Raw genomic sequence first — 27130 nt, 5'->3', positions numbered from 1 at the left:
CACACTGCTGCAACTTGCTGTGTGCAAATTGGCTACTGCGTTAGATATGGCCCTTACGGCTAAAGGGATCAAGGGGTATGGAGAGAAAGCAGGAATGGGGTACTGAAGTTGCATGATCAGCCATGATCTTATTGAATGGTGGTGCAGGCTTAAAGAGCCGAATGGCCTACTCCTGCACCTATTTTCTATGTTTCTATTACAACAGTGACTACACTCCAAAAGTATTTCATTGGCTGTAAAGCGCTTTGAGAAGCCCGGTGCTCGTGAAAGGCACTGTATAAATGTAAGTCTTTCTTTTGGTGGTATAAATCATGTTACTGATTTCATCTCTCTTTTTTGTTTTGTATTTCAGGTGGTGGGGTGTAAGGAACAGGCGAGACCTGATGCCTCACCAGTTGCTGAGAAGGCAGGGGATGTGCACAGTGTTAATGGTGAGCGGGAGAAATTGGACACCTCGAACATCTCTGAGCCAAAAGACCCCTCGGGTGGGCCTGCCGCCCCGGAGACCCCGGCCTCCGAGGGGGCGCAGCCGCAGCCAAGCGACTCCCCCGGCCGGGGCGCGTTACCGCCTCAGGGCGCCGAGGAAAAGCAGCCGGCCGCCGGGAAGAGGAACCAGTTTACGCAGACGGCCAGCCAGCCAGGTCCGGACCTCGGAAGCGACGTCGAAGCGATGGACGTTGCTCCCGCTGGCGATCGCGCCCCAATCGTGGACGTGCCTCGAAACCCCGGAGCGGGCCCAGCCCCCGCAGACAACGCGCCCCCTGAAGCGAAGGAGGCGACAACCACGGCAAGCCAAAAGGCCGGCTGTACGTCGGCGGAAGGAGCTTCCGTCGACCTGGCACCTCCCTTCGTCGAAGCAACCGCCACGGACGAAAACGTACCCGAGGCAGTGATTGCCGAGGCTGGAGGCGAATGGCTGGATGTCGATCGTGCGGAGGAAGTAGTGCCTGAGGAGAGTGTGCCGGGGAACGCATCCGCGGACAGTTTCGGCGCCAACATCGTCGGGAAGTTCCTGTCTTACCTAAAGATACCCAGTTTCCTATTGGGTGACATATCTCCCGCCGCCGATGTGGAGAAACCGGAAGCGACGCCCACTATCTCGCCTGTGCCCAAACCGCCATCGCACGGCGCATTGCAACCATCGAAAGAAGTTCCACACCCTTCTAAGTCATTGCCTGTCGCTGCGGAGAAATCGGACCTGACGGACATCTCCGAGCAAAACGGCATCTCCGGTGAGGAGACCGCTCCAGCCACCCCGACCTCCGACGGCACGCAGCCAAAGCCAAGCGGTATCCCCGGCCAGGGCGTGCTCCCACCTCGCAACGCGGCGCAAACGCGGCCGGCCACCGCGGTAGAGACTGTCCACCCCCCACCACCGGCATTGCCGGCCAGCACCGAACGTCCCCACGCCGCTGAAGCAGAACGCGGCCCTGTTGGACCGGTGGCGGGGGCGGGCGTTGACCACGCGGAGCTGCCCGCCGCGGAGGAGCCGAACGCAGACGCCTTGATCTTGGCCTCGCCGGCGGCGGAGGTGGACCTTGACTCCGCCCTCCCTGCCGCCGTGCCACCGGACACTCCCGGACACCACCGCGCCACCGGTGCTCCCACGCCTGCCGATACACAGGCATTGCCGCGCCCGGCTGCTTCTGTCACGGCGGAGCCTCGGGAAAACCCCGCCGTGGGCCACACAGAGCTAAATATAACGGGGGCACCAGAGGAGCCAGGCATCGGGGAGGCCTCTACTCTCCCGCCAACCTTGGATGTTGAGAGTCCTGAAGGTGCAGTGGAAGGGCAAGGTGTAAGTGCTTTATCACCGGCTGGAGGCCAAGCAGATGATTACACAGCCCCGTGTCTGGTCGGCACAGTGGGAGAGAGTGCGGTGAAAGAGGTGACCGGGGATGGAAGCAAGCTGTTGGAAGTGACGTGTATTCCAAGTGAGGAAGCGGTCTCCATTCCAAAACCAGCAATACCAAGCGCGGACGATGTACTGTCTGGCAGCGAGTCACAAACAGCAAAGAACGTGTCGGACACCGGCGCGGCAGAAGTAAGCCAAGTACCGGCCATTGTGGTGGAGAACATACCGCGTAAAAGCCCAGCCGCCGTCAGTGCCGAGGACAACGAGGCGCTGAAGAGAGACGTACCCGCCGCGCCTCTACCGCCAGGTTCCAGCGCCAAGATCAAGCCCAACGACGCCCCGCCCGTCATCCCGTCCGCCACGCCAGCGGAGCTTGCCTCGGGCGCCCGCCGCAAGATCTTCCTGCCGCGCTCGAAGCAGCCGGACGATCCGGATGGGCCGGCGCCCGATGCGCCAACGCAGCCGAAGAAAGAGGAGGGGGCGAAGAGACTGCCGCACGGGCAGGGGGAGGCCGGTCACGCCGAGGACCCGTCGAGCCTATTCCCGCCGCCCCCCCGGCGAGGGGCGGCGCTACTGCAGGCCCCCGCGGTGACCCCGGCTGCGCCGGCGGAGCGGCGCTCCCCCACCGTGTCCCGGAAGATGTCCATGCTCGAAGTGCCGAAGCTCTACGAGGAGCCCGGAGACGTAGGCGGGAGCTCGCCGCTGGCCAAAGGAGAGACCGCCAAGGACTCCAAATCGGCCTCCGTTAAAAGCGAAGTGAAAGCGGACGAGGTCAAATCAACGAAGAACCCCTTTAAAGGTAGGAGTGCGACTGAGACCCTGGAGAAAATTCCGTGTTCGCGGCAAGGACCCGTTGTCCCAGGGGGCGTGGGTCGGAGAGTTGGAGCCATAGTGGTGTGCAGCTATCTCTCACCCTGCTCCCTTTGAAAGGCTGGATTTGCGGCTTTGATGATTTTGGGGCGGTAATGGCGGCGGGGCGGTAAAGTTTGCGCCCGGGAACAGTTTGCGCCTCAGTCTGCAAAATTGGGTGGCTGGGCCCGGAGTGTGGGGGCGCAGCGCTAAGGGAGGCGTTGTTCACCTCTCTCGGGCGTTCGGGTGGGAAACTCCTGAGCTAAAGAGCTCCGAGAGTTGCCTGGGGAGAAAAATAAAAACCCACAAAAACATTCCCAGAACATTGCCCACGCCACCACAACACAAATCGCAAAAAAACTGAAAAGAATAAACAATCACACTTGCCTTCGGAGTCCACTCCTCGCCTCTCTGCACTCGGTATAGGTTGGGCCTTATTTCCCAGGCGGTGGTCACTACGGGGCGCGTGGTTCGGGCGGGAGTCACAACCAGGGGCGTTGCTTGCCGGGCGCGGCTCTTCCGGGCGGTGCTGCTCCGCGCCGTCGCAAAACCCGGCCCCGAAAACCCCGCGAGGCGCTGGAGGCTGACCGCCCGCCCAAAACACCTCACCCCCATTGCTGCCCCTCTGCGGCGAAAAACGGAGCGCAAAAGCCCGACAAATGCGCCCCATAGTGGCTCCTTAGAAACGTAAAAAATCTCTGACCCGCCCCCTTCCAGCTTTAACGGAGGCGGGACAAGGGGCGGGCAGCCAATCCGCTCCCAGGTGGCAGCTTTTGGATGAAGCATAAACAGAAAATGCTGGAAATACTCAGCGTGCGAGGCAGCGTCCGTAGAGAGAGAAACAAGGTTAACGTTTCAGGTCGGTGATCATTCGTCAGCATGATTTATGAAAGGGAAATTATGCTTGACAAATCTTATGGAATTTTTTGAGGATGTTTCCAGTAGAGTGGACAAGGGAGAATCAGTTAATGTGGTGTACTTGGACTTTCAGAAGGCTTTCGACAAGGTCCCACACAAGAGATTAATGTGAAAAGTTAAAGCACATGGGATTGGGGTTAGTGTGCTGACGTGGATTGAGAACTGGTTGTCAGACAGGAAGCAAAGAGTAGTAGTAAATGGGTACTTTTCACAATGACAGGCAGTGACTAGTGGGGTACCGCAAGGTTCTGTGCTGGGGCCCCAGCTGTTTACATTGTACATTAATGATTTAGATGAGGGGATTTAATGTAGTATCTCCAAATTTGCGGATGACACTAAGTTGGGTGGCAGTGTGAGCTGCGAGGAGGATGCTATGAGGCTGCAGAGTGATTTGGATAGGTTAGGTGAGTGGGCAAATGAATGGCAGATGAAGTACAATGTGGATAAATGTGAGGTTATCCACTTTGGTGGTAAAAACAGAGAGTCAGACTATTATCTGAATGGTGACAGATTAGGAAAAGGAGAGGTGCAACGAGACCTGGGTGTCATGGTACATCAATCATTGAAGGTTGGCATGCAGGTACAGCAGGCGGTTAAGAAAGCAAATGGCATGATGGCCTTCATAATGAGGGGATTTGAGTACAGGGGCAGGGAGGTGTTGCTACAGTTGTACAGGGCCTTGGTGAGGCCACACCTGGAATATTGTGTACAGTTTTGGTCTCTTAACTTGAGGAAGGACGTTCTTGCTATTGAGGGAGTGCAGCGAAGGTTCACCAGACTGATTCCCAGGACTGACATATCAAGAAAGACTGGATCAACTAGGCTTGTATTCACTGGAGTTCAGAAGAATGAGAGGGGACCTCATAGAAACGTTTAAAATTCTGACGGGGTTGGACAGGTTAGATGCAGGAAGAATGTTCCCAATGTTGGGGAAGTCCAGAACCAGGGGTCACAGTCTTAGGATAAGGGGTAAGCCATTTAGGACCGAGATGAGGAGAAACTTCTTCACCCAGAGAGTGGTGAACCTGTGGAATTCTCTACCACAGAAAGTTGTTGAGGCCAATTCACTAAATATATTCAAAAAGGAGTTAGATGTAGTCCTTACTACTAGGGGGATCAAAGGGTATGGCGAGAAAGCAGGAATGGGGTACTGAAGTTGCACGTTCAGCCATGAACTCATTGAATGGCGTTGCAGGCTCGAAGGGCCGAATGGCCTACTCCTGCACCTATTTTCTATGTTTCTATATTTCGTCAGAACTGGAAAAAGTTAGAGATGTAACGGGTTTTAAGCAAGTGCAGGGGCAGGGAAAGAGGAGAAGGCCGGAGAGAACAAAAGGGAAGGTCTGTGATAGGGTGGAAGACAGGAGAGATTCGAGAGACAAAAGGGATGATGGTGCGAGACAAAAGGAGATGGCATTGGGACAAGTTAAGGGTTGAAATTGGGTCCCGCTGGTTTTGAGACGGTGTCACTGCCTGAGCGCTGATTTTACCGCTGCGTGTTAGGTACAGCCTCAAAGTCCTAAATTCAGTTTTTACGCCCAAAGATGAGAGCACAGCTCTAAAAGTGGCATTGCACACACACCCTCGGGCGGGAGCTCAGGAGGCCGACTGAATTTCCCCGTTGAGGGGAGGCGCTGCTGTCGCGCTGGAAAAAAAAGGAAGCAAAAAACGAACTAAAAACTTCTCCGATCCACACGCACTTCCTCATTCTTAAAACTAATGAAAACATGCAGAAATAAATAAAGAGAAAAACTTATCTTCCTTTCTGGCCGATTCCGCCCGAGCTCCGCTCTGTTACGACCGCTTTTTCCAGGCTGTACGGCCGCCTGTCGGTACGGGAACCGTGTCGCGACAGAGACGTCAAAGCGGTGTTGCACGCTGGATGACCTCACCACGCGCCGCGGCTTTGCCTCATGGCGCCTCTGCCAACGAGCCGACGGGTGAGGTGTCGACACCGCTGAGCGTGCGGGGTAACGGGCGGCTTACAAAGCCCAATTTCGACCCCCAAAATATTTGAATGAGGCTGCTTTTCATGTTTAACCCCGGTGGGCCAGGTTTCCCAGGCTGCAGGAATCGCGGCAGCTGAAGGGAGGCAAGGATAGCTTAGCGGGGGGGGGGAAGTGGGAGAAGGTAAGTGCTTTCCCCCCCCCCACCCCCTTCAGACCCACCCAGCCATAAATCGCCCCCCCCCCCCCCCCCAACCAGGGGTCGTAGATCGGCTGCCCCGAGATTGGAGCTCCCTCCCCTCTCGGGTCAAGGATCTAACCTCTTCCTGGGGTTATTGGTGCGTGACGGTGCAGTGCGTAGAGACTCTGTTTAAATAGGACTCTGTTTGCTGTTTGGTGAGTCAATAGACTTTGCTGTAAAATAGACTGTTGTAACTCCCGACCCGCTCCAGCTTACCTGCAGCTGCGGGCACCCCCCCGGGGGGGCTACCTGCCCAACTAAAAGCCAAACGTGTCAATCAAGCTGACTTCCGGGCAGGGAATCTGTTAAGCAAAACGCCACGGCATGCAGGGAAACCCGAACTTCTGGGTTTCCCGACAGAAACTCCACCTCTGCGAGAGAAGGAGAACGGCCAGAAGCTAATCTCTTTAAAAACATCGCTTGTTCATTTCTCTGCAGCTTGTCCCTATCACGTTTGAGCTTGTTATGTAATGATGTGTGTATCGTTTTCCTGCATCCTGGTTGGGGGGCGGGGGGGCAAGGTGATATTATGTAATGATGTGTGTATCATCCCAGTCCCTTACATTACATTTAAGCACTATGCCACTCCACAGAGGGCGCTGTGGTGGGAAACCTGGTAGTACCTGCAACTGGCACTATATAAGGCTGACCACCACACCTGAGAGGCACTCTGGAGCTGAACAATAAAGGACGAAGGTCACAGCAGTTAGATCAACACCAGACCGTGTGGAGTCAGTGATTTGTGTGCTACATACACCACAGAGCTCACAGTATCTTACAGCTGCCTTCGGCCCATCGTGCCAGTGTCAGCTCTTCCAATTTCTCCTACTCTCCTATTCTTCCCCCATAGCCCGGCAGATTTTTCCTTTTCACGTGTATCTCCGATTTCCCTTTTGAAAGTCACAATTGAATATGTTTACATCGCCCTTTCAGGCAGCGCGTTGCAGATGATGATTTTGGGCCGGATCCCGATTTTTCTCTCTTCCCGTAAGGAAGCGTTGTTGAGATTGGCCACTCGGTAGAGAGATGGAGAACAGACAAGCTAATCTCTTTTTTTTTTTAAAAAAACATTGCGTGTTCATGACTCTGCTGGATCTAAAACATCTCTGGCCCTACAACCCGCCAAGAACTGAGAGTTCCTCTAAATCTGGCATCTCTGATTTACTTTGCTCCACCACGGGCCTTCCGCTGTCCAGGCCCTAAACTCTGGAATCCCCTCGCTAAACCTCTGCGCCCCTCTACTTCTTTCCTCCTTCAGGACGCGCCGTAACATCGCCCTTGCCTCAGCTCATCTGCTGCTGAAGCCCTCATCCATGCCTTTGTTACTTTGTTACCTCTAGACTTGACTATTCCAACGCGCTCCTGGCTGGCCTCCCACATTCTACCCTACGTAAACTAGAGGTGATCCAAAACTTGGCTATCAGAATTCTCATCCTTATTTTCAAATCCCTCCATGACCTCGCCCCTCCCTATCTCTGTAATCTCCTCCAGCCCCACAACCCCCCCCGAGATATCTGCGCTCCTCTAATTCTGCCCTCCTGAACATCCCTGATTATAATCGCTCAACCTTTGGTGGCCGTGCCTTCTGTTGCCTGGACCCCAAGCTCTGGAACTCCCTCTTTAAACCTCTCCGCCTCTCTACCTCTCTTTCCTCCTTCAAGACGCTCCTTAAAACCTACCTCTGTGACCAGCTTGCTCACCTGCGCTAATTTCTACTTTTGCGGCTCAGTGTCAAATTGTTATCTCATAATACTCTTGTGAAGCGCCTTGGGATGTTTTACTACGTTAAAGGTGCTATATAAATACAAGTTGTTGTTGTAGAAACATAGAAAATAGGTGCAGGAGCAGGTCACTCGGCCCTTCGAGCCTGTCCTAATATCTCCTTGTATGACTCGGTGTCAGAATTTGCCTGATAATGCTCCTGTGAAGTGCTGTGGGATGTTTTACTACATTGCAGGCACGATATAAATCCAAATGGTTGTTGGTACTAAATGTGATTTTCTGGATGGGGGACGGCTGTGTCTGGGAAGATGGGGAGAGAGAGAGAGCGAGCGAGACCAGCTTGTGTCATATTGTAGAATTGTCACTGTCACGGGGAGGGAAGGGATCAGTGACAGTTTTATTGCAGTAGCATCTCGCGCAAGTGCCACAGTGACTTGGATGAAGGTTTTATGATTATCATTGCACTGCACATTGGCAAACACAGTTGGAATATTGAGCCAGTAATCCTGGCTTCCCTTAAAGTGCGTTCCATTTTTGTCATAATCGGCATTAAACTAAATTGAAAAAGAAATAAAATTTAATCTGACGGTTTAATTTTACACAAACGCATCTTGCTAGCTGGATCATATGGAAGGAATACACTGTGGGGAACGGAGAATTAGTCCGTTTATCCTACCGGTGAGGCAGACTATATATACGTCCTGACTTTGCCTCTTACTCTTGTAGTGAGGTGAGTTTGCCCACGGCGTGTCCTGAAATAAAGCTGGTCTCTGAGAGCTGTAATGTATTTGTTTTGTAATGTATTTGCTTCATGGGTGCTTTGCTTAAGAACTCATAGCAACACATTACTATTAAGAACTAGTTGGTTTAGTAGCAAAAGGTTTAACAATCACACGACACATTACCAGTTCATCCACCAGGCTCACAACCACGTACCTCATCGTGGATCCACCAAGCCCAACTGGCTGGGGTTTTATTGAGTCTTGTCACTCACAACTCATCAGCTCAACGAACCTGTGAGCATGCTCACGGGTGCGTACACTACAGGAGCATTTCAGCCAGGGCTGGGATGAGACCTGAAATTGGTGGACGTTCTCAATGGTCACCATTCACTGTTGCTTTGAGGTCCTGCTTCTCTGTGCCGCTGGTGACCGACATTTTTACATTTTGCCTCCTTTAGCTCCTCAGGTGATTCGAAAGATTAGAGCAGAGCAATTTTCGGATGCTTCTGGGAACCTGAAGCTTTGGTGCCAGTTCTTCAACGTGTTGAGCGATTCCACCATTACATGGCAGAAAGACGGACTTCACGTGGACAAGTTGAAACGGAGGTAACTGTTGCCAGCTTATGCAACTTTCCTTCTTGCACCAGGGGCCGAGTGATAGATGTTTAGGTCATTTTATCCAAATGGATAGATTCCGTACTGTAGTTTCATCTGGGCAATGCTATAAGCAGCTGATCAAAGTCATGGGGGAGAAATTGGGCTGTTTAGCACCACCGTTAGCGCCAGAGAAGGGCGCTAAGAGGCCATTAAGCAGCTCCTGTCCGAGCGCCGTAAACTCCAGTGAAGGTTTGGCGGTGGCGCTGACCGATTAGGCTGCGCCCGCGAGCCCCGCCCACTGAGTGACATCATTAAGTGTGCAACGCCCCCGTGGCCCCATAGTTGCAAAATTGACTCTCGCCTGCGGTAGCACCTGGCGCTGAGACTGGACGGGGAAAGCAGTCGGTCCAGTGACGATCCCCCGCCGATATCATCCGGGGTGCAAGGAAAGGGCTGAAATTTTACTTTTCCAACTTCTGTTTATTTGTTGCAGTAGTGGGGAAGTGTGGGTGAAGTTTATTGACATTTTCAGCAGGATTTTAATTTTCATCTTCAGCCGCTAGGATGCCGGCATCCTCGCGTCAGCAATTGAGTCGGCCTCCTGCGCTATCGCTCCGTTAGCGCCCGAAGAGGAGTGTGCAACTCTCCCTTAGCACTACACTCTCCTCTTAGTGCGATATTCAGTTGTATCGCCCAACGATAGTGCCCCGGCGCAGGCACCGCCTCAAAGCGGACAGTACCGAATTTCTCGCCCTAATAGGGAGCGGGATTCTGGTCAGGCACCAGGCACATGTCCAGCACTATGCAAAACCGCTGGGGTTAGGGTTGCCAACACCAGGATTATCCCAGAGTCTCCAGAGATTGACAATTAATCTCCAGAACAACCCAGGAGAAAATAACGTAAGGGCATTTAAAAAAAAAAAAAAAATTCTTTCAACTCTCTTGTTTATTAACTATAAAAAGGCTGTTTGTCAAGAACCATCTAATCGGGTAACAAAGGATCTTTGGGACGGGTGGAGTGCGTAGAGACTGCTTAAATAGATTCTGTTTGCTGAGTAAATAGACTTCGCTGCAAAATAGACTTTGTGTAATGTCCTTTTAGGGAAGGAAATCTGCCGCTCTTACCCGGTCTGGCCTATATGTGACTCCAGACCCACACCATGTGATTGACTCTTAACTGCCCCGCTGAAATGGCCCAACAAGCAAATCAGTTGTTCAAGGGCAATTGGGGATGGGCAATAAATGCCGGCCTTGCCAGCAACACCCACATCCTGGGAATGAAAAAAAAAGTCCTAATATAAGGCCCATCCTGCCTCCAACTCATTGGCTAACACGGTGGTGCCAATACTCACTTCGCTCATTTAACTAATTGTTCCATTACTTGCAGCCTCATCTCGCCCTCATTTTTGTTGCATTTTCTCCCAGGTCTAAGAGACTGGGGAAATGCTGTTAACTCTTGCTGTAAGGTCAAGCCATGCTGCTTAGTACCTGCCCTTTAACAGGAAGCTACACTTCTGCTCCAAAGGGAGCCAGCATCCCTCACTGCCCCCCCCCCTCACAGCGCGACCTGCACCCCCCCCCCCACAGCGCGACCTGCACCCCCCCCACAGCGCGACCTGCCCCCCCCCCACAGCGCGACCTGCCCCCCCCCACAGCGCGACCTGCCCCCCCCCCCCACAGCGCGACCTGCCCCCCCCCCCACAGCGCGACCTGCCCCCCCCCCAACAGCGCGACCTGCCCCCCCCCCACAGCGTGACCTGCCCCCACCCCCACAGCGCGACCTGCCCCACCCCCACAGCGCGACCTGCCCCACCCCCAATACCATGTGCTTTAATTTTGCACACTAATCTCTTGTCAAAAGCCTGCTGAAAGTCCAAATACACAACATCCACTGGTTCTCCCTTGTCCACTCTACCAGTTACATAGAAACATAGAAACATAGAAAATAGGTGCAGGAGTAGGCCATTCGGCCCTTCGAGCTTGCACCGCCATTCAATGAGTTCATGGCTGAACATGCAACTTCAGTACCCCATTCCTGCTTTCTCGCCATACCCCTTGATCCCTCTAGTAGTAAGGACTACATCTAACTCCTTTTTGAATATATTTAGTGAATTGGCCTCAACAACTTTCTGTGGTAGAGAATTCCACAGGTTCACCACTCACTGGGTGAAGAAGTTTCTCCTCATCTCGGTCCTAAATGGCTTACCTCTTATCCTTTGACTGTGACCCCTGGTTCTGGACTTCCCCAGCATCGGGAACATTCTTCCTGCATCTAACCTGTCTAAACCCGTCAGAATTTTAAACGTTTCTATGAGATCCCCTCTCATTCTTCTGAACTCCAGTGAATACAAGCCCAGTTGATCCAGTCTTTCTTGATATGTCAGTCCCGCCATCCTGGGAATCAGTCTGGTGAACCTTCGCTGCACTCCCTCAATAGCAAGAATGTCCTTCCTCAAGTTAAGAGACCAAAACTGTACACAATACTCCAGGTGTGGCCTCACCAAGGCCCTGTACAACTGTAGCAACACATCCCTGCCCCTGTACTCAAATCCCCTCGCTATGAAGTGGAGCTGCCGATGCCACCTATAGAAACATTAATGGTGCATTTGGACATTAGGGGAAGTGTTAGCTTCACAAAGGCCAAACCTCCGAGCTGTGGACTCCAGCTCTTTGAAGAGGACCTCATTGAGTGACGGGGGGCTTGCAATCTCTAACTGTGCCGCAGGAAAACAGGCCAACAGATAAGAGAGCTGGGGCTGGATTTTCGGTCTTCTGCCGCCCCTGTTAGCACCCCGGAGAGTCGGCAATGGCGGCGGTAAACACCTCTAGGCGGGCGGCCAGCTTCCAGCGTCCCGCCGGGGTTTTTGGGGCCGGTTTCAGCGGGGCATGGAGCATTACCGCCTGGGAGAGGTGAGCCGGTGTGCAGCGTCCCCTGGTTGCAACACCGGATCGATTTTCTTTTGGTTCCCGACCAACCCATAGCGCTCCGTAGCGCCCCCTGGTGCAGTGAGGTAAGTGATGTCCACCTCGGGTAAGTGTGATTGGTTTTTTTTGCGATTTATGTTGGGTGGCGTGAGTTATTTATTGGCAATGTGTTTTTCAGGTTTTTTTCCCCCCCCTGAGGCCTCTGTTATGGCGCTCCGAGGCCGGCTGTATAGCTCGGGGATTTTCAGTTGCTCAGCCGGCCTAGCGCCCTAAGAGAGGTGAGGAACGTCTCCCTTAGTGCCCCGCCCCACACTCCGGGCCCAGCTGGTGAATTTTGCCGCGGCAGACGCAAACCATTTGCCCGCACAAAATTTCCCGCCCCGCCCGGGACATCGCCCCAACTGAGGTGTGCGAGCGAATTTCTCCTCCATGGAATGTTTCCGTTCGGGGGAAACGGTCTCTGAGGGAATGGTCCCTTGGCCCGAGGCGTTTACTGCCAGTGCCGTCTGATCCTTTCCTCATTGTGTTTTTTCAGCACTGGTGATGAGAGTCAAGTGTCATTGGCAATTGTCCAGGCCTCGGCGAAGGACTGCGGCGTTTACCGATGTGTCATGGAGAATGAATACGGTTCTGATGCCACCGATTTCCTCTTCAGCAGCGAAGGTGAGGGAGAATCTTCGGCACCTCACTGAACTGTGTGGAGCGGTACATGGTGTTTTGGTAAGGCAGGAAGGCAGTGCCACATTGGGAGGCCATGGGCAAGCTTGGTTACTTGGCCTGCCAGCTGTCCGAAGGCTCTCCTGAACCCGTCACAGCGGGGACTGTGGCAAATCTATGCTGAACAGTTGCAGAATGTGTGGCAGCAAGAATCTTTGAACATAACATAAAAAATAGGAGCAGAAGCAGGCCATTCGGCCTTTTTCCGCCATTCAATAAGATCATGGCTGATCTTCTACCTCAACTCCATCTTCCCGCACGATCCCCTTGGTTCCCTTAACATCCAAAACTCTAGCGATCCCTGTCTTGAATATGCTCAACAACTGAGCATCCACAGCCCTCTGAGGTACAGAATGCCAAACATTCGCCACCCTCTGAGTGAAGACATTTCTCCTCATCTCGGTCCTAAATGGCCGACCCCCCCCCTCGAGAATCAGCTGTGGCTCAGTGGGTGGCACTCTTGCCCCTGAGTCAGCAGGTTGTGGGTTCAAGTCCCACTCCAGGGGCTTGAGCACATAAATCTAGGCTGACACTCCCAGTGCAGTGCTGAGGGAGTGCCGTACTGTCGGAGGTGCTGTTTTTCGGATGAGACATTAAACCGAGGCCCCATCTGCTCGCTCAGGTGGATGTAAAAGATTCCATGCCACTATTTCGGTGTCCTGGCCAATATTTATCCCACAATCAACATAATACAGATTATTTGGTCATTATCACATTGCTGTTTGTGGGAGTTTAGCTTGCTGTGTGCAAATTGGCTGCCGCGTTTCCCACATTACAACAGTGACTACACTCCAAAAGTACTTTATTGGCTGTAAAGCGATTTGGGACATCCTGAGATTGTGAAAGGCGCTATATACATGCAAGTCTGTTTTAATTTGTTGTCACCGTTGTTCAATACATTGCTGTGTTATTTTGAATGAAAATCTAACTGGTTTTGTTTCTTGCAGTGTTATATGCATTTATCTCAAGAGAAGAAATTGAAGGTAAGATAGAAAACCCCATTGTCCCCCCGCCCCCCCCCCCTGCTGATGTTGCGTTAATAATCATAGCTCCGCCATTGTTTATAATCCAGTGCGTCCTCGCCGGTTTGGTTCTGTGTTACAGTGGGCGAGGAGATTGAGATGATGCCGATGCTCATCACCAAAGGTCTGACGGACGCAGGTTTCTGGGGCAACAAACTCTTCGGCAGAATTATGACAAAGGAGCTGAATTTTGGCGACGGGTTTCGGCGCAAGGCTAGCCGGGTGAAGGTTATCTACGGATTGGAACCGATATTCGAATCTGGCGCGACTTGCATAATCAAAGTGCGGAACTGCATTTCTTACGGGACCAAGAGTGAAAATGGCCTTGTCGCAAGCAACCATGATATCACTATGCAGGTAAGGGGCTGCTTCTGGCTAGAGACGGTTCATGAGATCAGGGTGGATTCCATCGTGACTACCTATGGAAACTACTGCTCGCTTTCCCAACTCCAGATTTTCCTGATATGATTAGCACTCACTGTTTAAGTAAAAATTAGTGTTTAATAATTCAACAGAAAGGCTGATGTAAACAAATGGAAAATACTTGAATTTTAAAAAAGCATACTCGCTCATCAAAATGGGCCCTACTGTCGGTACGCATCTCTCCTCACTCTCGCCCTCCATCAGTGACTTCCCAGCCGGATAAAACAGTCTTTTCCTATTCACTCTATCAGAATTATATGATAAAAACTCTCTGAAAAACGGCCTTATCTGCTACAGCGGGAATAGTTCCAATATCTCAAGTCTCCCTCCTCTGTTTCCCATTCCTGGTCAATCTATGCTATAAGACTTTAATGTCCTTACTCTGGTGGTGGTGTTAATGACGATGGTGATGACGACAACATTTTGAATCTATCTGTGAGGGGACTGAGGCCGAGAAATTCAAGGTGCTTGCACCTCCCGTTACTGCCCCCAGGGGGCGCCAGTGGGGCACCGCTAACGACTCCTGCTAAATTCAGCGGGAGTTTAGCGGTGGCGGTAAGCCGTAGTGCCCTGCTCCGCCGGCAATGATGTCGTCACCATGTGCTGCGCCCCCATAGTGGGTATCGCCCCCCCGAAGCTGTACTGGACGATGACAGCGACAGATTCCGGGGAGGTGAACCAGGCGGCCGGCTGCTCACTGGGCACAAGTTACATGGGAGGTATGGGTTTAAAAAAATTATACCAATTTTGTCCTGCTGCTTTGAACGCGGGATCCGTGTCGCGATCGGTAAGCTCCATGCTCACTGGTGGTCCAGGTAGGAACCTTTCTTCACTGCAGAGTATGCAGCTTGGGCCCTCCCCTTTAATGACGGTGTCATGTATCTTACATTATTATATATAACTGTATCCTAACATGCTATACATGACTGTAATAAGATATGACCTGTAACCACCAGCATACCTTACCACCAGGGGTGCACTTGCAAGAGACAGGTATATAAGGACAGGTCTCGGGCAAGTGCAACATTCCAGAGCTGTGAAATAAAGGTGCAGGTCCAGAGTGACCTTGACTTCACCACATGCCTCGTGTGAATCTGTACTGAGGGGACAGGACTTTACAGTGGCGACGAGTTACGGGATTACAGAATCCACAGAATGGCAAACAACGGATCAGATCAATGCGGGAGACAATTGGGAAGACTTTATAGAAAGGCTCCAGCAAAGCTTTGTGACCAAAGACTGGTCTGCCTTATCGTCGCCCAACAAGAGAAGAGCCCATCTCTTGACCAGCTGTGGCTCGAAAACATACACTTTAATGAAGGATCTGCTGGCACCCAAGAAACCAGCAAGCAAGTCGTTTGAAGAATTGAGCACACTGGTAAGAGACCACCTGAAGCCAGCGAGCAGCCTACACATGTCTAGACACAGGTTCTACAACTACAGATGCTGTGTGGGCCAGAGCATACCCGACTTCGTGGCGGAACTTCGGAGGTTGGCTAGTTTATGTGAGTTCTTCGATGAACTGAGGAGAGAAGTACTGAGAGACTTTTTTATTGAAGGAATAGGCCACGCAGGCATATTCTGAAAGCTCATAGAAACCAAGAACTTGACCTTAGAGGCAGCAGCACTGGTTGCACAGACATTCTTGGTAGGAGAAGAAGAAACGAGGTTGATTTACAATGCAGGTACGACAACTAACGAAATATCGGAACAAGAAGTTCACAGCACTAAACAAGCTGCTACCCCCACACACAGACAAAACCGGGAGAACAGGCTCTCGACAGCAGGCAGTGGCGCCAGAAGCCATCAAGGGCCACAGGAACAGCCGTTCACACCTCATCAACCCACAATGCGAGCAATCAACTACAAACTGAGAGAAGCTCAAGAGAGATCAGCCAGATGCAGCTCATTCTTTAAACAATGGAACGGGTCTGTGCTGGAGGTGTGGGGGTGGGCACTCGGCAAGGGGATGTCGATTTCAGCAGGCTGTTTGCAGCAATTGTGAATATACAGGGCATTTGGCCCGCATGTGCAAAAAGACGGCAGCTCGGCTGGTATACGAATCGGATGGGTCGGAAAGCGGACCAGAAGATGGTGGGGACAGTACCCGGGACACCGGTGTACAGCGGGTCAACACGATCAATGGCCGCTGTTCCTACAACAGGACGCCTCCTACTCAATGGGATATCTGTCAACATGGAGCTGGATACGGGAGCGAGTCAATCTCTCATGGGCGCTCAACAATTTGAACAACTGTGGCTGCATAAAAGAGACAGACCAAAAAGAAGGGTCGACACCACACTAAGGACCTATACCAAAGAAATCGTACCAGTCCTCGGCAGCGCCATGCTCTCTGTCACACACAAAGGGACAGTGAACCGACTTCCCCTGTGGATTGTCCCCGGAGACCCCCCAACACTGCTGGGGAGAAGCTGGCTGGCAAAACTAAACTGGAAATGGGATGATGTCCATGCCATGTCATTAGAGGAACGGACCTCCTGCTCAACAGTTATAAAGCGATTTGAACATCTCTTTCAGCCAGGTGTGGGCACTTTCAAAGGGGCCAAAGTCAAAATCTACATCACACAGGATGCTAGACCGGTCCATCACAAGGCCAAAGCTGTACCCTATGTGATGAGCGAAAAGATTGAACACGAACTAGACAGGCTTCTGCGGGAAGGCATTATATCACCTGTGGAATTTAGCGACTGGGCAAGTCCCATCGTCCCAGTCATGAAGCCTGATGGATCCGTACGAATCTGTGGGGACTACAAATCTACCATGAACAGAGTCTCCCTACAGGACCAGTACCCGCTGCCCAGAGCGGAGGACTTATTTGCCACATTGGCTGGAGTTAAACTTTTCTCAAAACTAGACCTCACATCTGCGTAATTGACCGAGGAATCCAAGCTACTCACCACCATTAAAACACATCGAGGCCTTTTCATATATAATCGATGCCCATTCGGCATCAGGTCGGCAGCTGCCATATTCCAGCGCAACATGGAGAGTCTGCTCAAGTCCATCCCGGGGACGGTTGTATTTCAAGACGACATACTTATCATGGACAGGGACACCGACTCCCATCTCCGTAATTTGGAGGAAGTACTAAAGCGGTTGGATCGGGTAGGCCTACGAGTCAAGAAATCCAAGTGCCTGTTTCTCGCACCCGAGGTTGAATTTTTGGGCAGAAGGATTGCCGCTGATGGAATCCGCCCAACAGAGTCCAAAACAGAAGCAATTCGCCTGGCACCCAGGCTCCGGAATGTCTCAGAACTGCGCGCCTTTCTCTGGCTACTCAATTACTTAATGCAGAACTTAAGCACGCTGCTGGAGCCTCTCCACGTGCTACTCGGGAAGGGGTGCGATTGGTTTTGGGGAGACGCCCAGGAACGCGCCTTCTGTGTTCCAACAGTGTTTTGACTTTCTTTGATCCAGGTAAAAGGCTAGTTCTCACATGCAATGCGTCAGCGTATGGGGTCGGGTGCGTTTTGCAACATGTCAATAGTGCAGGCAAATTACAACCCATAGCTTATGCCTCCAGGTCACTTTCGCGGGCGGAGTGCGGGTACGGAATGGTAGAGAAGGAGGCACTCGCATGCGTGTCAAAAAGATGCACCAATAACTTTTTCGGGGCCAAGTTCGCATTAGAAACCGACCACAAGCCCCTCACGTCCCTCCTATCCGAGAGCAAGGCAATAAACGCCAACGCCTCGGCGCGAATTCAACGGTGGGCACTCATGCTGGCGTCCTACGACTATACCATAAGGCACAGACAACTGGGCCGACGTGCTCAGCAGGCTATCCCTGGCGACCACGGAAGGGTCTGACGAACAGGACTGTGAGATAGTCATGGCAATCAATGCCTTTGAGTCCACAGGTTCACCCACGACAGCTCGCCAAATCAGAGCCTGGACGGCCAGCGACCCCATGTTATCCTTAGTAAACAGATGTGTCCTAACAGGTGACTGGGCAGAGGCTCGTGATGCCTGCCCCGAGGAATTAAAATCCTTTCACAGGCGCATGCATGAGCTATCACTCCAAGCAGACTGCCTGATGTGGGGCAGCCGAGTAGTCATGCCTCTGCGAGGCAGAGAGGCATTTGTCCGGGAGCTCCACCACCAGCACCCGGGGATCGTTCTCATGAAAGCCATAGCCAGATCTCTCGTCTGGTGGCCTGGTATTGACGCGGACTTGGAGCTCTGCGTCTGAAGGTGCACCATTTGTGCCCCCAGGGAGGCTCCACTGAGCCCCTGGCCCTGGCCAACAAACCGTGGTCGCGGGTACATGTAGACTATGCGGGCCCATTCATGGGCAAAATGTTCCTCGTAGTTGTAGATGCATTTTCAAAGTGGATCGAATGCACCATTTTAAACTCGAGCACAACCTCCACCACTGTGGAGAGCCTCGCAACCATGTTTGCAATGCACGGAATCCCTGACATATTGGTCAGTGAATGGTCCGTGCTTCACCAGCGCAGAATTCCAAGACTTTATAATTGACCACGGCATTAATCACGTCAAGACGGCACCGTTCAAGCCGGCCTCCAACGTCCAGGCGGAGAGAGCAGTGCAAATCATTAAACAAGGCATGCTTAAAATCCAAGGTCCCACGCTGCAGGGTCGCCTGTCGCGACTGCTGCTGGCATACAGATCTCGTCCGCACTCATTGACTGGGATCCCCCCCCGCGCAACTGTTGATGAAAAGGACTTTAAAAACAAGGCTCTCATTAATCTTCCCAGACGTGCACGAAATCGTTGAGGCAAAGCGCCGTAAGCTGACTGAGTACCATGACAGAAATTCGAGGGGGAGATGGAATGAGATAGGGGACAAAGTGTTTGTACTAAACTATGGCAGGGGTCCCAAATGGCTTGCAGTAACGGGCAGGGAAGGAAACAGGCTACTGGTAGTACAAATGGACAATGGCAAAACCTGCCGGAGGCATGTAGACCAAGTCAAAAGCAGATTTACCAACAACATTGCGGAACCAGAGGCAGACTACAATGTGGAACTCGCACCACACCTGGTGGACAGACAGAGGGAACAACCTGAGGAAAGGGCAATCCCAACAGACAGCCCAGGCGAGTCAACAACAATCACACCAATTGAAACACACAGCTCAGGCGAGATACCAGCAACCACACCCAAAGAAAAACAGACACCAAGGCAAACAACTGAACTACAACTCCGACGCTCCATGCAAGAGCGTTGACCACCTGAGAGACTGAACCAATAAAGACAATAAGACCTTGGGGGAGGGTGATGTCATGTATCTTACATTATTATATATAACTGTATCCTAACATGCTATACATGACTGTAATAAGATATGACCTGTAACCACCAGCATAACCTACCACCAGGGGTGCACTTGCAAGAGACAGGTACATAAGGACAGGAATCAGGCAAGTGCAGCATTCCAGAGCTGTGAAATAAAGGTGCAGGTCCAGAGTGACCTTGACTTCACTACATGCCTCGTGTGAATCTGTACTGAGGGGACAGGACTTTACAGACGGGAAGAGCCCCCGCTACATGACAGCGCTACGTGGCCCGTGGGTATCGCTGCGCCCCGACCTGTCCGCCCCGCCCCCGACCCGTCCGCCCCGTTATTTTGGGCTTCACCTCCTTCCGGAGCGGTAACCCCAATTTCTTGCGAGAGGCGGGACTTCTGCACCTGACGCAAAGTCTCGCGCCTGCCGACTGTTACCGCCCTAAAATACGGGACACAACGGAATTCTTCCTGCTAATTCTTTTTTAAAAATTTACAGGAATGTAAGCTTCAAAACACAGCGAGAGAATACATTAAAATATTCGCAGCTGAGGCTCGGGTGGTAGAAGCCTTTGGCCCAGTGCCCGAGTAAGTGGTTTTGACGCACAATTCTATTATTTGTATATCTTTATTTTCAAAAGCATGTCTGTCAGTCATTTGTTGCTAACTTGGAATTTGTGTTTCCAGGATACTTCCTTTGCACTTGCTCTATCGCCCCGCCAATAATATCCCTTATGCAACCATAGAGAAAGATTTGAATGGACAATTCATGAAGTATTCTATGGAAGACAAGAGCAAAAATCTGACGGAGAAAAGTGGCTCTGAAATTGAACTGAAGTGTCACACCTTTCAACACTGGATTTACCAATGGACGAACGGCAATTTGCTAATAACTGACTTGCAAGGTAGGGTTAAACTTGCACTGTGCCGAACCGATCGGATTGCTCACAAAGTACTTTGTGTCTTATTGCAAGGAGTATCCGCAATAAGGTGGATGAATTAACTGTGCAAATAGATGTTAACAAATATGATGTGATTGGGATTACGGAGACGTGGCTCCAGGATGATCAGGGCTGGGAACTCAACATCCAGGGGTATTCAACATTCAGGAAAGATAGAATAAAAGGAAAAGGAGGTGGGGTAGCATTGCTGGTGAAGAAGCAAATTAAGGCAATAGTTCGGAAGGACATTAGCTTGGATGATGTGGAATCTATATGGGTAGAGCTCCAGAATACCAAAGGGCAAAAAACGTTAGTGGGAGTTGTGTACAGACCTCCAAACAGTAGTAGTGATGTTGGGGAGGGCATCAAACATGAAATTGGGGGTGCGTGCAATAAAGGTGCAGTAGTTATAATGGGTGACTTTAATATGCACATAGATTGGGTTAACCAAACTGGAAGCAATACGGTGGAGGAGGATTTCCTGGAGTGCATAAGGGATGGTTTTTTAGACCAATATGTCGAGGAACCAACTAGGGGGGAGGCCATCTTAGACTGGGTGTTGTGTAATGAGAGAGGATTAATTAGCAGTCTCGTTGTGCGAGGCCCCTTGGGGAAGAGTGACCATAATATGGTGGAATTCTGCATTAGGATAGAGAATGAAACAGTTAATTCAGAGACCATGGTCCAGAACTTAAAGAAGGGTAACTTTGAAGGTATGAGGCGTGAATTGGCTAGGATAGATTGGTGAATGATACTGAAGGGGTTGACTGTGGATGGGCAATGGCAGACATTTAGACACCGCATGGATGAACTACAACAATTGTACATTCCTGTCTGGCGTAAAAATAAAAAAGGGAAGGTGGCTCAACCGTGGCTATCAAGGGAAATCAGGGATAGCATTAAAGCCAAGGAAGTGGCATACAAATTGGCCAGAAATAGCAGCGAACCCGGGGACTGGGAGAAATTTAGAACTCCGCAGAGGAGGACAAAGGGTTTGATTAGGGCAGGGAAAATAGAGTATGAGAAGAAGCTTGCAGGGAACATTAAGACGGATTGCAAACGTTTCTATAGATATGTAAAGAGAAAAAGGTTAGTAAAGACAAACGTAGGTCCCCTGCAGTCAGAATCAGGGGAAGTCATAACGGGGAACAAAGAAATGGCGGACCAATTGAACAAGTACTTTGGTTCGGTATTCACTGAGGAGGACACAAACAACCTTCCGGATATAAAAGGGGTCAGAGGGTCTAGTAAGGAGGAGGAACTGAGGGAAATCCTTATTAGTCGGGAAACTGTGTTGGGGAAATTGATGGGATTGAAGGCCGATAAATCCCCAGGGCCTGATGGACTGCATCCCAGAGTACTTAAGGAGGTGGCCTTGGAAATAGCGGATGCATTGACAGTCATTTTCCAACATTCCATTGACTCTGGATCAGTTCCTATGGAGTGGAGGGTAGCCAATGTAACCCCACTTTTTAAAAAAGGAGGGAGAGAGAAAACAGGGAATTATAGACCGGTCAGCCTGACATTGGTAGTGGGTAAAATGATGGAATCAATTATTAAGGATGTCATAGCAGTGCATTTGGAAAGAGGTAATATAATAGGTCCAAGTCAGCATGGATTTGTGAAAGGGAAATCATGCTTGACAAATCTTCTGGAATTTTTTGAGGATGTTTCCAGTAGAGTGGACAAGGGAGAACCAGTTGATGTGGTATATTTGGACTTTCAGAAGGCTTTCGACAAGGTCCCACACAAGAGATTAATGTGCAAAGTTAAAGCACATGGGACTGGGGGTAGTGTGCTGACATGGATTGAGAACTGGTTGGCAGACAGGAAGCAAAGAGTAGGAGTAAATGGGGACTTTTCAGAATGGCAGGCAGTGACTAGTGGGGTACCGCAAGGTTCTGTGCTGGGGCCCCAGCTGTTTACACTGTACATTAATGATTTAGACGAGGGGATTAAATGTAGTATCTCCAAATTTGCGGATGACACTAAGTTGGGTGGCAGTGTGAGCTGCGAGGAGGATGCTATGAGGCTGCAGAGCGACTTGGATAGGTTAGGTGAGTGGGCAAATTCATGGCAGATGAAGTATAATCTGGATAAATGTGAGGTTATCCACTTTGGTGGTAAAAACAGAGAGACAGACTATTATCTGAATGGTGACAGATTAGGAAAATGGGAGGTGCAAAGAGACCTGGGTGTCATGGTACATCAGTCATTGAAGGTTGGCATGCAGGTACAGCAGGCGGTTAAGAAAGCAAATGGCATGTTGGTCTTCATAGCGAGGGGATTTGAGTACAGGGGCAGGGAGGTGTTGCTACAATTGTACAGGGCCTTGGTGAGGCCACACCTGGAGTATTGTGTACAGTTTTGGTCTCCTAACCTGAGGAAGGACATTCTTGCTATTGAGGGAGTACAGCGAAGGTTCACCAGACTGATTCCCGGGATGGCGGGACTGACCTATCAAGAAAGACTGGATCAACTGGGCTTGTATTCACTGGAGTTCAGAAGAATGAGAGGGGACCTCATAGAAACGTTTAAAATTCTGACGGGGTTAGACAGGTTAGATGCAGGAAGAATGTTCCCAATGTTGGGGAAGTCCAGAACCAGGGGACACAGTCTAAGGATAAGGGGGAAGCCATTTAGGACCGAGATGAGGAGGAATTTCTTCACCCAGAGAGTGGTGAACCTGTGGAATTCTCTACCACAGAAAGTTGTTGAGGCCAATTCACTAAATATATTCAAAAAGGAGTTAGATGAAGTCCTTACTACTGGGGGAATCAAGGGGTATGGTGAGAAAGCAGGAATGGGGTACTGAAGTTGCATGTTCAGCCATGAACTCATTGAATGGCGGTGCAGGCTAGAAGGGCCGAATGGCCTACTCCTGCACCTATTTTCTATGTTTCTATGTACCCCGAGCCAGGCAACGTGTACTTGACCGAGTGCGATTACAGGTCGATTACACTGGCTCCCCTGAGCTATAAAGCTCAGTGAAATAGACACCATGGGGCTGAGTTTGCGGTCAATTCGCTGCATATGATTTCTTTTGCGCTGGCACAGGAAGCGGAATTGGCCTCTTAGAGGCAAAAAAATGTTGGCGGCGGTAACGGAGCGTTGGTGCGGTACTCGCCGAGCTCAGCTCATCAGCGCCGTGCTGATGATGTCAGTGCGATGTGAACGTGTCACAGCACGCTGACTCATCACAACGTTCCCTACTTTTATACTCCATCTCTTCTGCAATAAAGGCCAACAAACTTGGCTACATTATACTCGGTCCCTTCAGTCAAGTCATTGATACAGAATGTAAACAGTTGAGGACCCAGCACTGATCCCTGCAGCACCCCACTAGTTACAGTTTGCCAACCTGAAAATGACCCGTTTATCCCGACTCTCTGTTTTCTGTTAGTTAGCCAATCCTCCATCCATGCTAATATATTACCCCTGACCCCGTGAACTCTTATCTTGTGGCACCTTTTATGTGGCACCTTATCGAATACCTTCTGGAAATCCAAATATGCTAGATCTACTGGTTCCCCCTTATCCACCCTGCTCCACCAGTGATCACCAATGCTCCCTTGCTCTAGGGGTCCCTTGCAGCCGAGGAGCCGGCTTTTCAATTGAAAAGAAATGCGCATGTGCAAAATTTTGATTGGGCCACGCAGCCAAAAGAAATTACACAGAACATCGGTAATCACACTCCCTTACTGTACAACAGCCTAAATTCAAACAAATTTACATGCCGTCTGTTTTGCAGCAATATAAATACAGCCCATCATTCATACATCCCTACTGTACAACAATGAAAACACACAGTCATTACTGGTGTCTGTTTTTCAACAATGTAAACATGGAGAACTCAATGAGGGAGCCTGTACTGTACAAATTAAATCAAATCATAGGCAGTCTCTCGGAATCGAGGAAGACTTGCTGCTACTCTAAGCGTGAGTCCTTAGGTGGCTGAACAGTCCAATACGAGAACCACAGTCCCTGTCACAGGTGGGACAGATAGTTGTTGAGGGTAAGGGTGGGTGGGACAGGTTTGCCGCACGCTCCTTCCGCTGCCTGCGCTTGATTTCTGCATGCTCTCGGCGACGAGACCCGAGGTGCTCAGCACCCTCCCGGATGCACTTCCTCCACTTAGGGCGGTCTTTGGCCAGGGACTCCCAGGTGTTGGTGGGGATGTTGCACTTTGTCAGGGAGGCTTTGAGGGTGTCCTTGTAACGTTTCCTCTGCCCACCTTTGGCTCATTTTATATCGCTGAACAGCACTAGCGGCCTGCCCTTTGACTAGGCACCAATGACCTGCCCTGACCGATGACGAGTATAGGTCTCTGTGAATAAAACGGAGGAGTGCGAGATTGTTGCCCGGGGTTAACACCGGACCTGGTGGGTTGCCTTCGTGCCTAGTGCACACAAAGCTCTCGCTAACACCGGAGTGTGGTGGGAATTACTGCTCGAGAATGGCTGCTTGACAATTCCATTGAGAAAGTGTGGAGCAAAAGAACATTTTGCTTGAGAGGCCAGTGCATTTTAGAGCCCAAACTGAACATCTGGAAATAGACCAGGCTGTAAAGGATATTCCAAAGTATCCAGTGCACTGTGAATGGGGTGATTTCAGTGATGTATCCCATGTAAAATTATTTTTAGTGAGCACATGCCAATCTGTACAGTGGCACAGCTGGGCACAATGTTGAAAACATGCAGGCAGTAGGCCAAGTCTCCTGTTTGCTTGTGTCTCAAGAATTTGTCAAATGCCATTTCCGTATTCTTGGGCATGCTTCCATCCGTCTGATTTCTCTGCCCGTGTATCAGTCTAATTTCTTGCCTGGTACAGTCGTTGGGCTGAATTTTCGGCGTTGATGATTTCGGGGCGGTAATGGCGGCGGGGCGGTAAAGTTAGCGCCCGGGAACAGTTTGCGCCTCAGTCAGTAACATTGTGCAGCTGGGCCCTGAGTGTGGGGCGGGGGGGGGGCGGGGGGCAGCGCTAAGGGAGGTGTTCTCTCTCGGGGCGTTAGGGTGGGAAACTCCTGAGCTAAAGAGCCGGGCCGGGAGCGCTCCGAGAGACGCCTGGGGAGAAAAAAAACACAATAACCTTCCACAATACAAATCGCAAAAAAAAATTAAAAGAAAAACCAATCACGCTTGTCTTAGGACGGCATTACTTCGCTCTCTGCAGTCGGTGCAGGTTGGACCGCCCGATTTCCCAGGCCGTCGCGCGGGGCGCGCTGCGGGACGGACGGGTCGGGCGGGACCTCAAAAAGCTCACCGATGTCACCGCCAGGGGGCGTTGCACACCGGGCGCAGCTCTTCCGGGCGGTGCTGCTCCGCGCCGCCGCTAAACCGGACCCGGAGATCGCTGCGGGGCGCTGGGGGCTGACCGCCCGCCCAGAACACCTCAGCCCCGCTGTTGCCGCCGCTCCGGGGCGAAAAACGGAGCCCAGAAGTCTGGAAAATTCGCCCCGTAATGTATGCATACACTCGTTAATCTGAGAAAAATGGTGTTTGAGAGAGTCTAATGTGCCTCAGGTCCCTGTAGATCTAGTCGCAGCGGGCACATGTTATTTTGTGTTTTATTGAGTCCGCCACATTCCATTTCCCATGCTGTTTACCAGCTGTGTGTTTAGTCACATGCCTTGTTATATAGTGCCTAAGTTTTGCATCTTTACATCTGTCCAATGTCAATGGCCACCTCGGTATCCATGGGAGCATCCATGCACACTATTGGTGGCTCGTTCCTCCATCTCATAAGAACATAAGAATTAGGAACAGGAGTAGGCCATCTAGCCCCTCGAGTCTGCTCCACCATTCAACAAGATCATGGCTGATCTGGCCATGGACTCAGCTCCACTTACCCGCCCGCTCCCTGTAACCCTTAATTCCCTTATTGGTTAAAAATCTATCTATCTGTGACTTGAATACATTCAATGAGCTAGCCTCAACTGCTTCCTTGGGCAGAGAATTCCACAGATTCACAACCCTCTGGGAGAAGAAATTCCTTCTCAACTCGGTTTTAAATTGGCTCCCCCGTATTTTGAGGCTGTGCCCCCTAGTTCTAGTCTCCCCGACCAGTGGAAACAACCTCTCTGCCTCTATCTTGTCTATCCCTTTCATTATTTTAAATGTTTCTATAAGATCACCCCTCATCCTGTGTCTGAGATCTCTCACAGTGTGGTGCCTGTATTACTGTGTCTGAGGTCCCTGGCAGTCTGGTGACTGTGTGTCTCTGTTGGAGTTACCACGTGTTCTGGTTGTAATATGTGAGAATTCTCTGGCGGATGATCTTGCCATCGGGCCTGGGCTCTGAACAAGTAGAACGGAATGGTGGAATACAAACACTGAACTTTTGAATGTTCCATTTATAGTCTCTAAACTGGCTCTGTCAGTGCCTCACCGCCAAAGTAAATAGTGTTGAGTGTTTGTATGCTAATATTTACACAGTGCACTGGCTCCATCCAGCCTCTTGCACAGAATTACAGACCATTGAGTGTTACCCAGCTTCATTGGCAAAGAACCAGAGGAGAGTTGTTTTTACGCAGCGAGTTGTTGTGATCTGGAAAACCCTGCCAGAAAGTGCGGTGGAAGCAGATTCAATACGAACTTTCAAAAGGGAATTGGATATATACCTGAGAAGCAAAATATATGCAGGCCTATGGGGGGAAAGAGCAAGGGAATGGGACAACTGGGATCGCTCGTTCAAAGAGCCGGCACAGGCACGATGGGCTGAATGGCCTCCTTCTGTGGTGTATCATTCTGTGAGTTACGACCAGCTTCTGGCGCTATGGAGCTCAATTCAATTTCCCGACTCTTGCTTGTCCATTCGACGCCAGCGTCAGTGATGCTGTCAGCTGAAAAATCGACCCTAATAAAGTCCAGCCCTGGTGTCGAGATGGAAAGCAACAGCATTGAGCCTTGATGCCAGGTGAAGCTTCTGTGTGAGCTCTCTCTGCACCTGGGGAAGGTCCAACTCTCCAAGGGTTGTAAGCTGCG

General features: G+C 51.0%; 1 protein-coding gene across 3 annotated transcripts in view; it reads left to right on the top strand.

Moving 5' to 3' along the window:
- The window catches only part of alpk3a (alpha-kinase 3a), a 212603-nt gene that overhangs the window by 56191 nt on the left and 129282 nt on the right, over nucleotides 1–27130 (top strand). For all 3 annotated transcript variants that reach the window (XM_070865104.1, XM_070865103.1, XM_070865102.1), the window contains exons 6-12: nucleotides 353–2654; nucleotides 8712–8859; nucleotides 12311–12438; nucleotides 13440–13475; nucleotides 13597–13871; nucleotides 19706–19794; nucleotides 19894–20111. In XM_070865104.1, coding sequence (XP_070721205.1) covers nucleotides 353–2654; nucleotides 8712–8859; nucleotides 12311–12438; nucleotides 13440–13475; nucleotides 13597–13871; nucleotides 19706–19794; nucleotides 19894–20111 — 3196 coding nt within the window. The remainder of the gene's footprint in view (nucleotides 1–352; nucleotides 2655–8711; nucleotides 8860–12310; nucleotides 12439–13439; nucleotides 13476–13596; nucleotides 13872–19705; nucleotides 19795–19893; nucleotides 20112–27130) is intronic.

Source organism: Pristiophorus japonicus, chromosome 21, assembly GCF_044704955.1.
Source record: "Pristiophorus japonicus isolate sPriJap1 chromosome 21, sPriJap1.hap1, whole genome shotgun sequence".
Classification (NCBI taxonomy): Eukaryota; Metazoa; Chordata; class Chondrichthyes; family Pristiophoridae; genus Pristiophorus; species Pristiophorus japonicus.
The sequence above is the reverse complement of the archived record's forward strand: the minus strand, read 5'-3'. Positions and strand labels throughout refer to the sequence as shown.